The sequence below is a fragment of the Empidonax traillii genome, unplaced genomic scaffold (genome assembly GCF_003031625.1).
Source record: "Empidonax traillii isolate 1590-97213 ecotype Southwest subspecies unplaced genomic scaffold, ASM303162v1 scaffold69:size3087049, whole genome shotgun sequence".
In the NCBI taxonomy this organism is placed as follows: Eukaryota; Metazoa; Chordata; class Aves; order Passeriformes; family Tyrannidae; genus Empidonax; species Empidonax traillii.
The window spans coordinates 666,031-684,880 of NW_020955262.1; the positions used below are offsets into that span (position 1 = coordinate 666,031).

The window sequence follows — 18,850 nt, forward strand, 5'->3', positions numbered from 1 at the left end:
AAAAGAATGAAACTACCCATGCTCAGGGAAGACACTCATAAATCCAACCCAAGTATTCACAACACTTCCTGGAAAATTAATAAAAATCCTGTTCTGACAGCACGATTTCTCCAATTCAAAGAGGTCTTCCCTCTTCTCAGCTTCAGTCTAGAACTCAAGAACCAGTGCTCTGAGTGTTCACTGGCCCAGTATGTTTTCTCTAATAGTGGTCATTAGTGTACTGAAGGATAGAGGACAGAGAGAAGCATGCACTGTAACCCCAGGTTATTTCTCGTATCTGGATCTTTTATTACTGATAGTATATTTATTAATGATTGCAAACAGAAACCAACACACAAACCCAGGAACTCTACACCTTTGCTTAGGGAAGAAGCAAATACAGTCTACCAGCCAAGTAATCCACAATGCTTTGAAAACTTATACAGAAGTAATTAGTACCAGGAATAGTTATAGTCTGATGGATTAATGTATTTCCCTTTCTGATCACCTGCCTGGAAGTGCTTCACCTTCACTTATTCCTGGTCCCAGATCCCAAACCAAGCAGTTTGGATCCCTCCAGCTGCAGCCCACTAATCACCTTTGCCTTGCTCTTGTTGCTCCCAAAGTCCTCTGCTGCTTCTGTTCCTGATCTCAGTCCCATCAAGTCTTACTCTTTGCCTGTCTCCTTGCTTTCATCACACCTGGATTATGACATTTGACCCCAGACCATTTCCTAACACTAGCAATATGTAAGAGTATTTTATTTGACAAAATGTAAGCAAATTATCTGAAGCGACATTTCAAATACCTGTAGCCGTAACGGAGAACCAATGTACCTCAAATGCTCTCCCAGTTCTACAGAAAACTATCACCAAGAAAACCAGATGAAGATTCAAGAACCAAACCCAGAGTTCAGGAATACTACATCCACTACTTCACATAAGAAGAGGCTGCACTAATTAGGATATTCATCAAAATGCAGCAGGAAGCTTGAGACACAAAAGCAACACTGAAAGTAAAACAGAGGCAACAAATCGAAGACTCAAGTGGATGGAGGGTACTTAGCAAGCAGATGAGAAAGTCTAAGGTATCACAGAATAAGAAATTAGGTGACATTAGACTGGAATATTCTGAGGGCAGTTGAGGTCAGTCAACAGCGACATCACACATGACAATTTGGCAGTCTTTCTGGAAGACGTTCCAAATGATTGTCATCACTATTTCATCCCTCAGTTAATTTTTTCTTCTTTGGTTTGGCACATTACTGAAGGCTGGAATCTGATTTGGCTTTGAAATGAGCCAAATCAGTAACAGTTATTTTCGATATGCTGATACAGGATATCTGAAGGACAGTCAAATATTAATGCTGTACTTATTTGAGCAAACAGAGAAGAGACTATTTCTACAAAATGCAGTCCCCCAATATCACAGCTGTATGATTTAAAAAAATGGCTAACATATGCATACAGTCTATTAAAATGCACATAATTTATCTGACTCAAAATGAAAACATATCTAACACGTAATTCCATTCATCTGGCCCTTTTTCACCCAGCCTTAAGATATACAAATGCGTGCCTTTTCACCAGAACACAGCAGCTGGGAATGAAAAGAAAAGCATTCAAATGATCATTTTCACATCATATTCCATCGCCTTTTCACCAGCTTCTCCCCAGTCTTTCTTTGAGTCCCATTCTGTTACAAGAGAGCTGCTTTTTAGATCAATTCATATTTCCATAATCCACACTGCTGTTTCTCCCTCTCCTCCCCAGGGTGGACTAACCCCTGCATCCAGAACTATGGCTTACAACTGTCATTAAGACCTGTAACAATAACAAGATAACAAAAGAGCTGGTAGAGATGAAGCTAGCCAGTACCATATGCTGATCAAGTTCAACATTTTTAACTTAAAAGGTCTATAAAACAAAACTCCCACAATTCTGAGAACAAGCGCACTTCATGCTGCCACCTGTCCACAAAATTTCAAGAAAGTTCCAAGTATTCTGTATCGGGCTTTTATAATTTTAAAAATAAACATCCCAGAGGTTTATTCTGTCTCTGTTGGGATGAATTAAAAGAAAAATATTGAGAACATCATTTACATCCCGAGTGATGTAAGGGTCTCAGTGACTCTGGGTGTTCCCAGCACGTCTATGTGGGCAGTTATTTTGCAGAATATTTATCAGGAGGGGACAGACCTTTTCTGTTCCCACAGTGCAGTTAGGAACTATAAATACCCCTCTCACTGTTTTCCTGCTGATCATCTATCAGTTGTGATTTGCACAGACAAAAAGCACAGTATTTTTCAATCAAAACACTGTCTTTCAAACACAAAGTGTCAGAAAATTACAGTGGCAGAAAACTATCTTAACCAGATGAAGCTCATTTGGAGTGCACGAAGTTGCCATCTTCTCTGCTGGGTTAATTGCTTTCCTTAAAGTTACACAGAAATTCAAGTTTCAAAATATCCCTAAACTAAATAATAATGTGTAACATTTAGACAAAAACACTACTGAAAATCTGTCATCTCATTAGACTGACTCCTCCTTTCTCATACCAATGTACCCAAATATTAATCATAGTTCTAAATACACAAGCAACAAAATCCCAACCCCCTTTTTAAAATTTACTGATTAAGGGGAAAAAAAAAAAAGAAGAAAAAAAGAAAACACGAAAGCAAGCACCTATCTAGTTAGCATAAACATATGAAACATGTATTTAATGCCTCATCAGAATACAAGAACAAAGCCATCACATGCAGAAAGCCGGTGAGATGCATCCCCTAACAGCATGCCTGCAGCCTTGAAGGGAGTGTAAACAACCTCCTACCTCCTGGGCTCCTGCTGCTCCTTCAGGAGAGGACAGAGGAACACAAAATCTCACTACTGGCTTCCACACATTGTTTTGACCCAGGCAACAGATTTTATCTTGCTTCTTGAAAAATATTTAAAAAACAAACAAGCAAACAAACAAAACAACCTGGTGCTATTATTTAAAGCTTTTAAAAAAGAACATAATCTCTTTCACTGTGACCTCATTTATGTAATTGCTGCCATGATCCATGCAATTAAATATTTCACCCTAGAAGAAACTGAACGCTTTGTGTCCAATCAGATGCTTATTTAAGCCAGGCTTAACTTTCAGTAGTTAATATATACATTGAAAGTAAAGTGGGCAATTAGTGCTTTGCTGTGGGAAGACTGACATATTAGTACTTCAGAGGATTTTTCCTTTAAAATGATTTCACACACATGCATGTATATCTATACTTCTTTATATATACCAATATTTTCTGGTGAATCAGGTAGATTTACACATATAGTATCAGACTTCCGTAGCTGGGTCATTACAGTTCAGTGGTGACTTCTGCATAATGTGATACATTAAAAATAGAAAGTAGATTTTATATAAATTATGGAATAGTAACATAAAGGGTGTTACAGTAACATCGTAGAAGACAGCAGAGATTCCTCACACGGGACGCCATCTGCAGGGTTTGGGAAAAGCCTGACATGAAAAAGCAGATTCTGACTGCTTGTCTTAGAATGCAGAAAGTGAGAGAAGGTAGGATGAAACCTGCAACACAACTAACAATCTAACACAACCTCAATTCTTTTTTAACCCACATCTTCAGGGAACAATCCCTTGTCACATTTCATGTTATTCTAAAGTGGCTTCTGGTAAAACCATCTCCTGCCGTACTAGATCCTTGTATCATCTTCCTGGTGATATGTTTTTCACCAGCAGAGAAGTGGAAGGCTAAAGACAGAAATTTTTAAGAGATTAGAAGGGCAAAGAATGAGAGTTATTCAGTGTATACCATATACTCTGGGACCTACTGAAATAGAAGTCACTTTGCGCCAGTGAGTGGTGAGATTGAAAAGCTACTGAATTCTTACATAGCTAAAAATAACATCCAATATAGATGCAATTACTAAATTCGTAAGAAATGTTAGACTTCACATGCTTCAAAGGTTAAAACAACACAGAAAGCAGCACTGCCTCTTGCACAGCCACTAACTTCTGCCGGTGCTATCGGCACCGTCTCTCCTTATTCCTTGTGCCAAGGAACATTTCAACCCAATGAGGTTACTGGGAGCGTCAGTGTTTTTATTTGCAGAACAACTACTAATAGAGCCATACTGGAGGCACCTGGACACATCTGACATCAATAAGGCTTTGCTACCGACTCCACTGCCACGAGGAGACAAGCCAGCATCAGCAGATCAGAGTTCTGCCAGGCAACATTAATTTCTGCAGAAATACATATTTTCTTTGTCAACAGCTATGAAGTATTTCAGTTTGGAAGCCAAGGTGTTGTTTTCATCTGGGCTGCTTTTCTAAAAGCCTTTAAAAATACTTTCCTCCTAAAAAAACCTGGATTTTTTTTTTCCAGGTATCATAGCATTAATATTTTCTCTGTACAGACTTCTGTTTGAAAACGAGCTTGCAAGACTGAAATTAAACTCTAGTTCTACCAGTCTGAATAAACAAAATAGGAATTTCAAGATTAAAAACCACACATCTTTTATCATGAGAATTTTGCTAAGCACAAGGGATTTTTGAGCATACTCTAAGACAGGGCCTCTAGGCATGTAAATTCAAAAATCATTTTAAACAAAAAAAATAGTCCATTAAATGGCTACAACTCATTCTTCATCCAAATCTAAAGCTTGTGAGAATAATCACAGAAGACCTATATATGCTCAAATCAGAAATCTTCACGTATTTTCTACAGTGTTGAGTTTATTCAGAACTTTTTCAACATTTTCAAGCTCACGTTTATACCACTAATGCCAGTACAACACTAAATTGTAACTCTACAATGTCTCAAATTCTTTTGCCTTTTGGGGTAGTTTTTAATAAAGATCTTCTTTGAAATGTTAGTGTGATTCTTTGTACTTTGAATTCTATCCAGCACAAGCTCATTTTTTCATTCATAGTTTTGAGAGTTTCTAAAATTGGAATTATTCCCACCATCAAAAATAAATTAAAAAATGTAAAAAAAAAAAAAAAAAAAAAAAAAAAAAAAAAAAAAAAAAAAAAAAAAAAAAAAAAAAAAAAAAAAAAAAAAAAAAAAAAAAAAAAAAAAAAAAAAAAAAAAAAAAAAAAAAGGCAAAACCACTTTCTGAAATACTCTTGGCAAAGAGAAGTATTTTTCATTTCCTGCCTTGGAGCATTACCTTTTTTTTCTTTCCCTACTCTGTGTTTTTCTCTTTTCCTTCCTATTCTGGTATCTAAGAATTACCAGATATAAGTGGTTTCCCTGCAGCCTTGGCAGATAACAAAATCAACAATGAATCTTGCAAATTCTTTTGTGGTACCAAAATCATGCCTTAGTATTTCCTTTACTTGATGGACTGTGTGTGAGCAAGAGATTATGACAAATCCCCAATCTTGTCCTCCTCCTGATCAACTGTAGTTTCTACATCCCATCCACAACAGATGGGACGTTTTGCAAAACATGATTTTGGAAAGTCAACACTGAAGAAAAAAAAAAGACCAAAAGAAGAATATTGCCCAACATAAAAGAAAATGAAGGGGACAAGAATAACAGAGAGGATTAGGGATGAGTGAGCACTGGAAAGTTCAGTCATAGAGGGCAAATGTGAGTAAGAGGGGGGATAAATCAAAATGGCTTAGACAAGTTTTCCTTGCATTATGAAAGCAACAGAAAGGTGACATGATAAACTGTAGAAAAATTCAGGAAGAGAGGAAAATATTTTGCCCACTGTTATCACATCACTTTGCAAACAGACAGCCCTTCAATTTTAGGAAAGATGATTCTTTGGGATACATCCAAAAACTAACTCACACATTTTACATTTAAAATAGAAATGACTGGAAAATAGGATGGAGAATACTCTTTTTCTTTCTCTCTTCTTCTTCTTTTTTTTTTTTTTTTTTTTTTTTTTTTTTTTTTTTTTTTTTTTTTTAAATATTCTCCCCACAAACTTTAATGGAAATTAGCCTTGATAGTTTTAGTGAGTTCTTGGTTTCTAACAATTTAAAAATTAGATTTGGTAGATACTCAGGTCTCCAATCCAAACCTACTGGGTTCACCATGCACACACACACACACACACACACAGAAGGCTTCTGCTGGTTCCACTCAGTGACTTGGCTCAAGGGTTTGCTGCAGAACCTGCTACAGATTCTGTTCAAATGCAGTGATTCTAGTAGGAAAATTCCCCTTGCAAGGAGAAGGATTAAAACAGACTGTTTGCACAAGCAGTTTACCTGAAACACTAGATTCCCTACGCGGCTGAGGCACAATGAGCAGGCATAGGTTTTTCAGAGCCCAAAGGCAGAGAGCTGCCTGAGGCCTCTGGTTTTTTATAGATTAGGTATGTCTATTGCATCTTTGTATGATTCCCCTCCAGTCTTCAGTGGGCTTCATCTTCTAATCATTTTTCTACACCAGCTGTTCTCTGAATAACCTTCGACTTGCTTAATAAGCTCCCATTTTTCTTCATACATAATTTCTCTCTTTTTTTTTTTTTCCCCTTAAGATCAAGTCGTTCTTGGGAGAAAAGAAAGAGAACAAAACAAACTAGAAAAAAAGGATTTAAATGACAATGAAGACGACCATTCTGCAGCCAGGATAATTATGAAAACTTGCTGAATGCCTAGCTAAGAACATACAACAGCACACTTTGCTCATTTGTCACTGTTTTACAGGCTGCACGTGTTTCTGACTGATGCTATTCCCTAACCAGACATTCTACCTTGTATGTTTGTATATTTATTCCTTTCATCATGAACCACCTTATAGATGTCTTTATAGAATCTTGTATTATTGATTAAAAAAAAAAATCAACAATTTATCAGCATCTACTGTACAAAAACACTGCCAGATCATCCACTGTGGTGATATTACCAATGAAGAATATGTTTGACTCCATATCAGTCTAAAAATAAGAGGAAAAAAAAGACATCGTGACTGAGATATTTACTCTTTTTAGTGGGTTTTTTGTATTTTCTTTTATGAAAATGAAGATATTTCAATGTAAGAAACTCACATAAAAGTTGCTGAAATAATAAAATTGAATTTCATTAATGTTTAATATTAATAATTTTAATAAAATAGTAATAGGGCAAACCCCCCAATACAATAATTAATTGCTGCCTGTCACTACAAGCACTAAAATAATCCATCAGTCCTGTATATATAAACTTTCCTTTGAGGATTAATTATAGATAGAACATCAGATTTTCATGCTTTCAAAATCAGAACTTTAGATCAGTCTCTGATAAGGGTCTGAGGATTTATTTTTTTCCCAAGAAAATAATGAGGGTACCTCTAAAACATTATTGAGTAAATATCTAAAATCTTGCATTGAAAAGGATTACAGGATGACATTAAAAGGGCATATATGGGCAGCTCTAACCTTTTTGTTCTGGTGGGTTTTGTTGCAACTTATCAACATTTGGCGAAGTTCTATTGATAAATTTTCCACATTTTTAATACCACAACACATAAAAACCCAACACATCCAACTGGATGACCTGATAAAATACTCCATATCAAAAATAAGGTGATACAGAGAATTAGCATGACATTCCATGCTCTACAACTGCTATTGCATATTCCTGTCACAAAGGCAATCTAATCACCAAGCCACCAGTTGGGTGAAGACTTCCTCCCTCTTATCATTAGCATCTGCCTCTCCACAGTTGAATAGGAGAGCATTTTTATTATTATTCTATCATAAAAAAAAAAAATTCAATCTCATGTTTCCAACCTGGTCTCCAAAGTCCTCCGGGAACTTCCACAGTACCACTGGATCTGTAAATAATTGACAGACAGCATTAATCAGAGGCAAAGGAAGAGAGTATTACAGTCAGAGTACATTAATATTAAAGAGAGGGTCAGCTTAGCATCAAGCTTTGAGGCAACTGCAAAAATATATCTAAAAACCAAGGAAGATACTGGATTATTAAAAAGACTTATTTCATATTTATGAAACTGTATGTTTATTGTTTCACATATGGTAGCATATGATGTACTGAAGTATTTTCATATTCAACTCTTTCATCTTTGAATACTTCATTTTTTAAGCACATGTTCAATTTTCACATTTTAATTTAATTAAGAAGTAAAGCGATATAAAACCTCTTTCCACCCCAGGAAACAAAGAGCATGAAATTATAAGAGGGGAAAACAAAGATTTTTATAAAGTACAGAAAAACATCCTTTGTGATTTTTTAAGATAGTAGCAATGTAACCAGCATTCTCAAGGAAGAGTTTAGAAGAGCTAGCACATTTAAAGATTTTCTGTTCAGAGCCATTTAAAATCAGCATTTCAATAATAGTTTGAAGTTTTCATTAACCTCTTATAAACTGCTAATTATTAAAATAATCAGTTATTTAGGCTACATATTACTCTAAAATTAACATTATTTTGAAGGCATATAATATGACAACCTGAACCATAACCTTTCAACAGAAACAAGAATAATGCTCCTCAGCCCCCTCAAAGCTTTTAATCTCCTGCAATACAAAGCCTTCCTAAGGTGCTACTCTTACACCAGATCACAAACACCCAGGAAGCTTCACAGCATTCCTGTACAACAGCTCAGCACCAGCGACTGTCCATGTCCTCCTGCAAGCAAGACCCAGGTCAGTGACAAAGCCTGGACCAGAGGAATAGCCCTCCACAATCAGGCACATCCTCCTGTCGCTGGTTGGCATGGCTGACAGCACCTTGGGGTGCCAAGGGCAGGAAAACTAATGGAGAAACCCACCAGTAAGTGCCAGGGGACATCACCTGATGAGAACTGCCATCTCTTGTCTACCTCAAGAGCTGCTGCAATTCCTGTCAGCCAAGGAGCCAGGAACTATTCAGAGTTCCACTTCAGGCTATAACAACAGCACTGTGCGATAACTCAGAAACTTCCTTCTCATCACTAAGTTTTACATCAGAACCAGAGGGTTCTCCACTTTTGGCAAAGCATGGAGGCTTCTACTCTTCTTTGTCATCCCCTGTATGTTTTCTGTTGTGAACTGGAGATTTAATGGGAGGGAAATGCCATTGATGGATTTCTTTTTTCCCAGCTGCTGATTTCAAATCTTCCTATTCAATACAGAGCTGCTGCACTCTTGTGTTTGCTGCTGGCCCAATCACCCCAGGTCAGATGTTAAACCAACAGTGGAACATACCTTTCAAATGTGTTGCAAAATTCAACTTGTCAATTAACTCAATGCAATTTAGACCTAACATGCATCTAATTCAAATCAAAGTGACATTTTAGGTAAAAATGGAGGCATTTGACTCTTCTTGTTGAACAAGTATTTTTTTTCTCCTAACAACATCCAGGAAGGGTTCTGCAGCTATTATTTATTAAAATGTATGTACTTTGCCCAAGGAATCTTTCTCCATCTACTACGGGGAGTAAGAACTTTTGGAGGCAGATACAAAACAGGAAATGAGATGTCATATTTATAAAAACATGAGATCAAATAAACACAATTACTTGCAACACAGACTTTTCATCCCCATCTATTTTGTATGCATTTAAATTGACAACACATCTCTGTAATGACTACAAGAGGAGTTTGAATATCTCAGTGCCCGCCTATCCAATAATGGAGCTCATTTTTATTCCCAGTTAGTATCATGAAAAACAAAGCAATTACATATTAAGAGTGATCACTACCATAGTAGTATGGTAAGAGATATTAAATAGTCAATGGTACCAATTCATAAATTACTTCCTCCAAACCACTGAAAACTATGCAGAATCCAAAAGATAGTTTAACAGAGCTTGTAAATCTAATGTCATATGTCCACAAACATTTCAAGTATAAATTCCTCTGCAAATGAGCAATCCCACTGCACTCCACCATCAGGTACTTGTTGGTGATCCTGTAACACTGTCTGTCTCGTCTCGGTACAGACTCTTCCACAGCTACACTGAACCAAATGAGGGAACCAACCAAAATCAAACCAAGCATCTGAAACTTCTCAGGTCAGCGTCAACTAGATCAGTTCCCCAAAACCATTTTTTTTGTGCCAGAAAAAAAAAGGAAGAAAAACTGGGGAATAGGGAATTGCAGTGAAAAGAAAGCGGGACTGCTTCACCCGGCAGCGCTCCAGTCTTAGGCATTAGACGTCACGCAAAATACAAGCTGGTTACCAGCTGCCCTAAGTTCCGTTTCTTATCACCCAGTTCTTGTTCACGACTTCCCAAGGGTTGCTCTACCATTTATAGTAGCTTCTATTGCAAAACTCGAGTGCCATTGCCTGCGAGGAGGAGCAGGGACTGCCCTGCAGCAAGGCTGCCAGAGCACCGCCAAGCAAGGGCTTGGCAGGCTCACCCCTTCCCAGCAGCAAAGCCAGGCAGATGATTTTGGCAGATGTGAAGCACAGTTACATGAGAAACATTTGGTATAGTGAATTCATTAGCAACACAGTAACAAAATCACTGGGGTTTCTGAAATCAGACAGAAACGTGATTTCTTTCTTTCGCTGTCCTCAGTGCAAATGTAACTGCCAGGCTTCAAAAAAGGAAGCAAATAGCAAGACCTCCAGGTGTTACTTTAAAAGGTCACAATCAGGAGGAAAGTACAATCTTAGAATTAAACAAAACTTGGCTCTACGTACTTTGGATTTAGGGTCAAAATATGAGCAAAATTTGCACCTCAGTGATGTCAACAGAGCTAAAAGCATTTCACAGGACCACCCTTTATCTACAAGCAACAAGATCAACAGCCTCTGTAAATTCTTTTGGTGTCCTGATATGGTAACAGATAAAAACCCTACAACCCTTATTTTGTGTCCTGCTCAGCTTGCCATCCTCTACTTCGTATTAGGGGTCTCTTGTACTACTCCAGTCTCAGTCGAAATGGTAAAAAAGCATATTTAGGTAAATTCCAGTTCACTCAACTATAGGTATAACAACATTTACTTTCATATCATGAAAGGATATTTATATCATGAGCGGATAATTAAATTCAAATGATCTAAACAGGTAGAATAATGCTTTTACTACTCCTTCACAGAAACAAAAAAGAGCCAACATTTAAAAAAATATTCCTAACTCAATCCAAGAAAAACATTCAGTGCTACACTCAGCAAAAATTACATGCCTCCAAGACTTGTCCAACTGCTTTGAGTTGGGTTTTGCAGCTGTTATTACTGGCTTTTAACTGGTTATTTTAGTAGGTACTTGCAATACATTTATTAAGTAAGAAAATCTGATGTGACTTGTGCTTCAAAAGGAAAAGTTACTATACTCTTTTTATGCCTTTACTCTCTGAAACCAAACCCTAACACCTATAAAAAGCCTCAGGATTTTATGATAATTATCAGCGTCAGGGATTGGGGTTTTTTATTCAAAAGATTACGTTGGTTTCTGCTTTTGGAGCTAGGCTCAGGCAGAATTTGACACATCTTTGTGGCAACTTCTCACAAGTGCTGCAAAGGAAGAAACAAAAGGGTACTGATTTAGAAAGAAAAAGACAAACTATAATCTGATTCTGCAACTTCATGCTCTTTATCTTGAGATTTACAATGACTGAGTTTTTTTTTTTTCTCTGAGGATTACTTTCCAGATACCCCATCCGATCTGGCTATCTTAGGTCAACTTTATACTGATTTTATGGGCGAGAGGATGAGAACCACTCAGAAATAGCTGTTGCTATAGCCAGCTGAGGAACTACAGAATTTCTCCTCATATTCTACCAGACTTTTAGGGACAAAAGCTTTGCATCAATTTTAAGTAGATGTAGTAGCAAGAGGAAATTGTAAAGTGCCTACATAAAACAGTTTGTGTGTTACATGTATAAATAGATATATATGCACCTCCAACATCACTTCTTCCTACGCCTACCCCTTCCAGGACATACATCTTAGCATGTGCCAGTGCTTGAAAATTCCTTTGCTCGATATTCTAAAGCACTGCAAAGTACATCGTCCTTGCTGTAAAAGCCAGCAGAGAGACAAGCATGGAGAGGGGTTTGCTGAGGGATCAAAACTTAGAGTATGGTATAACTGATACAAAGAGAAAACTGATTCACGGGCAATGCTTAAGAAGAAGTATGCAAGATGTTCCAACCTAGAACTTCTCCAGAAGACAAATGCAGGCAAGTATGACACACTCTAAGAGAAGAGGAAAACATATGCATATCCTCAAGGTAATTTCTCTCCAAAAATCTATTCCCAAGAGGCAACATCATAAAGCATGTCATCTGTATTTTTAAGAAAACAACTTCTAACACGTTTTAACTTCTATAACAAATCTAAGAAAGAAATATTTCTCATGACAGAGTAGATTAGAGAAGTAATGTATTCTAAACGATGAAAAAAAAAAAAAGCTTTCTGAGTTGTAACTTCTCAGTTTTGGGGGAAGTTAAACATACTCTAAAAATAATCTTCATAATCATCCAACTTGCAGATTATAAATGTCACCCAAAAATACAACCGGATCAGCTAATTAGCACACATTCAATTCAGTAATGGAACAGAAATTACAAACACATACTGAGAAACATCATCTCAGGTAATTCTCTTGATAGCAACAGAGAATAATTTCAGACAGGAAAACACAGCGAAGGTAAAATGAGGCAGATTAATTAACCAGTCCAACGCTCTGCCTGGAGAGGAGGAATCTTCATCCCTCTGGGTGTTACTGAGCAGGACAGACAAGACTGCCAAGTAGAGTTGGTCATGTCTTGGGACAGAGGAATGGACTAGATGACTACTCACTATCCCTTCAGCTATATTTTCTCTGATGCTTTACAGATATTCATTGGAAAAAAGCTGTCAGTGCAGAAGGGAAAGAAGGGACTGGGGCCAGGAGTTAAGGGAGTGGGAAAGAAATATGGTGAGGAAAAGGAAGGCAGCAAAGCAAAGTTTATTGCAGACAGTTCTTCTTTCTTGTCTGGAAAAAACAAGAAGTTCCACATCGTTTTCTTACATGAACATGAGAGTGTAATTAATAAAGCTGAAATTATATATAATCTCAAGGAACAGTTTTATAAACACATATTTAAACAATAAGTAGAATTGATTTTGTTAAAACAGTTTTCAGAAATAAAAAATTACTTTTGCAGACCAAGTTTATAGCATTGCTATTGTTCAAAAACAAAAATCTGTTACTTACTTAGAATAACTTTCCAGAAACCCCCAACAGTAATTGTAATGATGCTTTTGCATCAGTAAAGTATTTAATACTGATCCAAATCACTACAACAGTGATTCAGAAACAAGAGATGAACCGTAACATGTAACCCAAGAGTCTTTTCAGATGAAATCATCTGATGAAAAAAACAGCATTCCCATAAAAGCTACTTATTGTAAAAAAAGACTTCTCTATATTATATTTAAATCCACTTGTTGAGAGTTTCATACATGAAGTGCCAGAGATGCAGTAGAACAAGAGGCCCCGCTGTCACAAGGTCTGGGTGCAACAGTGGGCTTCAGCTCCTAGATTTGGGGGATCAAAGTGGAACACCCATCAGCAGCAGGAGGAAGAGCAAGATGCCATGGAAAAGGAAAGAAGGGATTTACAGTATTTTCCAAGAATCAGTAATCAGGTTTTGCACCTGACAGTTCCTCTGATCTTTCCAATTTCCCTGTTGGAAAGGCAGTTAAACTAGGAAATATGTACTTCTTCCCCTTTTTATGGGCAGGTAGATGTTTTAAACTTCTAGCCACAACTTGACATTCCCTTCAGAGCTGGAGGTCAATCCCTTTTTGCACAAGAATTTGTCCCACTGAAGGATAGAGTAGTAAGTCATTTCAGTAACTAGGGACAGAAAGAAAGGGTCTTTTGGCTGCAATGCTATTAGCCATGCTTCAGGTTAAAACCTTAATCAGGGTGAGAGTTCATTGCACAGACAGTGCACAGATAAAATGAGTATGTTCAGCCTTTATTTGGTCTCTTCACAAGATAAGCAGTTTCTTTTACCTGATAAATCTTTAGAATGACCTCATAAAATGCAGCAACAACTGTGTGCCTTTAGAGGTTACATTGGAAAATTTTAAATTTTCCTATTTTTAACTTGTAATCGTGAGTGAATACAGATCATGGAAACAACGACCTAAGAACTAAGGTAGCAAAAGAACAAGCAAGTGAGCACCACATATGCCTTAAGTGATTGCTAATATTTAAGGAAGGTTTACAAAACAAAATACCTCTGGCTTTCACTGGGTCTCTTATTCAAAGAAATTTAAATGAGACAGGCTGCGCTGTGATCTAATGAAATGAACAATAACTGAAAACATTAAGACAAAGGCCATTCCCCTTTGCAACCAAACACAAGTTTTACATCCCATCCTGTACGGATCAAAAAGTAGCACACTGGACTCCCTTGCAAACAGACATTAGCATGTTTTGTTTGTTTTAAATGAAAATATGGGACTTAGAGTTCTCAAAAAATGTTGTGGGCTACATGAAATTTTACTACATTAGTGCTGCAAGACTGATTTTGAGAAAGATCTCGAAAAGTTCAAACACATCATTACCAAGCAATATGTACTAAGTACATGAGGAAGAAGCAAAGCTCCTGCCCAGTCAAGTACACAGGAGATGGATCATCACTTGGCCTTTCCATGTCAGTGATTTCTGACCAGAGACAAACATTTTTACCTCACAGAATACAACATTATATTTGCTTTGTGGAACACACAGAGACCTCATATAGAAAAATCAAAAAGCTTTTGGCAGATGACAAAGATCTCAGTACATTAGGGATACCCGAGTTACTGCTTCCTAATTACTCCAAGAAATACAAATTTCATATCAGCTTGGACATGAAACCAGGGATGCATGTGATCATGTAAAGCAAACTGACTGGTTGTAGAATACACAGAATAATATTGAAGTTATTTTGACACACATTTTCCAAAAATAATACAAAAATAAATCTTACATTAGAGTTAACATACCTTAAAATAAAGCAATTTAAAAAATTAAACCAAAAACTTAAAGCTTCTGCAAATTTTTTCTCTGAGCAGAAGTCACTCCACTCTTTTTGCTACTTCAAGAAAAAATTAAATGTTGCAGGGAACTCCCTCTTGGCCAAAGAAGATATAATGACTACCTATTTACGCTTCTGGTCTGAACAGAGCAGCAACATTCCTTCCCTTTTCCGCTGGTGAGGACCACATCCTGGGCACAGCCCAACTGTTAATACTTGAGGGCAGGAGGACTTCCCTGTAAATTATGCCCCTTGCCTAAAGTACTGAGTAGTGCGAGCAGTTAAATGTGATTACTCAATAAATAACAGGTAGGTAACTACCTATTACTCAATAACTTACAGGTACAAACTAAAAGCCAGAGCAATAGTGAAATATATAATACATTGGAAAAGCCAATCCCACTGACACTGTCACTGCAACCTACAGGGAGAAGAGGTTAGATTCCCTGTTCACTGTTTTAGTCTAGATTATTCATGACATTTAAATTAATGCTATATGTATAATAATATATATACTACTGTATCATATATACATCCCACCTCTACAATTATGCTGTGAAATGAGACCAGGGATTGTGCAGTGATATTCTACTTATGTGTGAAAGAGAATGAATGTAACTGTACATTACAAAAGCGTAGTTTCAAATGCTCTCTCTCTACCCTGTTTTCATTCTCCAATTACAAATAGCATTTTCTATATGAAATTCAAACCTTTGATGTTTTGCTGTTATAGGAAGGTATGGAAGTAGAACAGTACTGGCAACAAGGACCTGGTCTGGCTGATTCCTACTCCTCTGAAGATCTACAACACCACAACTGAAACACATCTAACTTCAAAAGCTATAATTATATAAAGCAACGTCTTGTAATTTTATATACATAAATTTAAACAATCACAAACATTCTTAGTTACACGAAGCTCTAAAATCATAACTACCAACAGCTATTGATCAGTCTTAACCTACACATAGTTTGCTATATGTGTAAACAGTTCAGATTTAAAATAATTAAAATATTTTTTTTAAAATATATATTTTCTAACGTATCCAGATTCAGTGTTCATTTTAATCTTTGTTGTTCATGACACATTAAGCCAGAACAAAGATGAAGGAGTACTGATCAATAAGCACAAATCTTTTTTTGCCTTTGCTTTCCATCTTACCCCAAATCCATTTTAATGCCATCCGGGGGAAAAATAAACTCATCAGTCACCTGATGGAGTAATTCAAAACTTAACCAAACAGGGCTAATGGGTGAGAATTGAAATGAAAACACCTTGACAAAGAAAGCAATTTCTTTTCTTCGCACTCTTCAGAAGCTGTGGGTGATCGCTGTAATCGAACCATCAACAGCGAGGGGCCATCTGTCCCAAGGGCCCTCCATGTGAGCAAGACTCAGGCACAAAAAATTTTAAAGGCTGGCCCACATACATTCAGCCCTGATCTGTCTATGGCAGGCAGCATGCAGCTGAAAAATCAGTGTTTTGACATTTTTCACATACCAATCCTTAGAAGTCAACACTAAACTTTTGATAAGAACAAACACAAAACGCAGGTTAAGAGGTTGCTTACAGAAAGATCAGTGTTATTCCAACAGCTGAGATCCTCCCTCTGTCATGAAGCTCTCATGCTTTAGTATTCAAGAGCCAAGTTCAGTAAGAAAAGAGTACAGAAAACAACTTATACACTATCATTTATATCACAATTCTCCTCTAGGATTAGTCTGTGCAGTTAATGAAGATATTCCAGTCACCAAACAACCCTCCCAGAACTTCCAAAGCTAGGAGTTCTTCCACAGAGAACAAACAAAATATTAAGAAAGGGTCTTTCAGACATTTCAAAGCCACACACAATTTCAGCAACCGCACACAGCGCACACACAGAGATCCCAGGGCTGGGGTTGACTCTGCAGAGGCACCTGATGCCCCAGGGAAGAGAGACCATTCTGCTCCCCACCAATGACCTCCCAGGACAGGAGAAGAGACTCCATGTCACACCTCTCCCAGGGATGTTTCCAAACTGGGCACCTTCCCTCACTAAGCCTTTTAAAGGGGAACACCACACATGGCAGAAGGCTAATGCAATTTATTTCTTTGGCCATTTTCTAACTGAAAAATATATTGATCTTTTAGTAAAGCAAACTCTGACATTGCTGCATCTGCCTGTGCCTTTCTCTCCAACTCCTTCAAAACCGGACGGATCACAAAGTAGTTAGAGAGGGCAGGAAGGAAAAAAAGTATATTCTTTTTTGTTGAGCTGCATTAACAGTATTGGTCCCTCTCTGCTTCAACAGAGGTAGAACACAGACTCAGTCAGCAGCACAGAACACCAGGAATCAGAAGATACACTGCTTTTCCAGTCCTGCCAGTTACCTGTTGCATGACCTCAGATCAGCTATTTCAGGTTGACAAACATCACGAGATCTTAGAAAAATGAATTCTTCTCAATAAAGAAGAAAAGGCATAAAAAAGGGACATTTCCACAGAGGCCAAGGTTTAGTTATTTTAAAGCACAGGCCACGCAAATATGTAAGACAAGTTAAAGTAAGTCAAAGGGTTTTCTCACAGGTGCTTACAGTAACTCAGGTCAAAATTCCCAATTATGTGTTGCAAGAGGTGTCAGCAAAACAGCGGATGTAAACAGCAACCCAAAATACAGAGAGAGGTTGTACCAGAATGGTATTGCGTCCTGCAGCCCTGGAGGCAGGAGATCTGGGTTCCAGTCTCTTGAGTTACAAATCCCAAGGCAAATTCAATAACTAGGAAACTCTCCAAGACATTTCTTGGTATCACATACTTCAGTGATAAAACAGAAGAATTACAATGCTTTACTGATTTCAAAAATATTATTTACTCAGAACAGCAGAGTAGAAGGATGATGTACACTTATGATTTCAATTTATATACCATTACAAAGTAACTGTGATGTGGTTAGAGTTCAAAACTATTTTATCTTATGAAACCTCAATGCCTCATGCCTGCTTCATCCAGTGGAATCTCAAATAAATCATGCACAAAACAGTGAAAATTAATTTAACAGTGTGATAATAGCAGACAATATATTTCACTCTAATAGAAAAAGCTAAAGTTCAAAACAACACACTGCACTTGCATGGCCCACGAGGGGTCGGAACTCAACACATCCTTTGTAAATTGAGCCTTTCCAGAAGGCAAGGTCAGAAGCTGCCTTCTCCCATTTCAGCAGCCTGCATTCAAACTAGCTGTTCTAAAAGTACAAGAACTTTTTTTGTCAGAAGGAGTTACTTCACAAAGGCACCCTGCAAGCTACACAGCTATGCTGCTGGGTGGGAGCCCAACCTGGGCTGGCTGCCTTGGCAATCGGAAAGCCAGGGAACACCAGGCAGGCAGTGGATCCAGCTGGTTATTCTCCAGTCACGGAGGCAAAGCAGCAGCCCAGAGAGTGGTACCACCACTCAGGGGAGAAAGGAGAGAGAAAACAGACCTGTGTGCACTTGGAAGAGCAGTGGGATGCTAGGGGATGGGGAGATAAGAACTACAGGAAGGGAGTATTGCAGAGAGATGGGCCATCCATAGGTTTGAATTGAGCATTTCTGCCTCTTAAATAATTAAGGTCCTAATTTTACTTTCCAAAGAGCACTACAGCACAGAGAAGTGAGATGAGGGCAGGGAAACCACGACTAATGCCTTTGCATGCATCATATAGCAGTCAAAAATATTAGCAAGCTGAAAAATGGTATTATTGGTGTGAAAGAACAAGGAGTGACTAATAAATCAACAACAGCAGAAATTAAGGTTATGTCTCATCTGAAAACATGAATTTACCAAATAAATCTGATGCTAATATTTCAGCATGCACCTATAAACCTGCACAACAGTAACAGCCATCTACACCCAGGATGCACGAAGAGCTAAAATATATAGCACTGCATGAAATATTATGCACTCTATTACATTAATCTGTATGA

At 37.6% G+C, this 18,850-nt stretch overlaps 1 protein-coding gene across 3 annotated transcripts in view; it reads right to left on the bottom strand.

Moving 5' to 3' along the window:
* Window positions 1–18,850, bottom strand: part of DENND1B (DENN domain containing 1B) — a 161,348-nt gene that overhangs the window by 113,825 nt on the left and 28,673 nt on the right. For all 3 annotated transcript variants that reach the window (XM_027880389.1, XM_027880387.1, XM_027880388.1), the window contains exon 3: window positions 7,725–7,768. In XM_027880389.1, coding sequence (XP_027736190.1) covers window positions 7,725–7,768 — 44 coding nt within the window. The remainder of the gene's footprint in view (window positions 1–7,724; window positions 7,769–18,850) is intronic.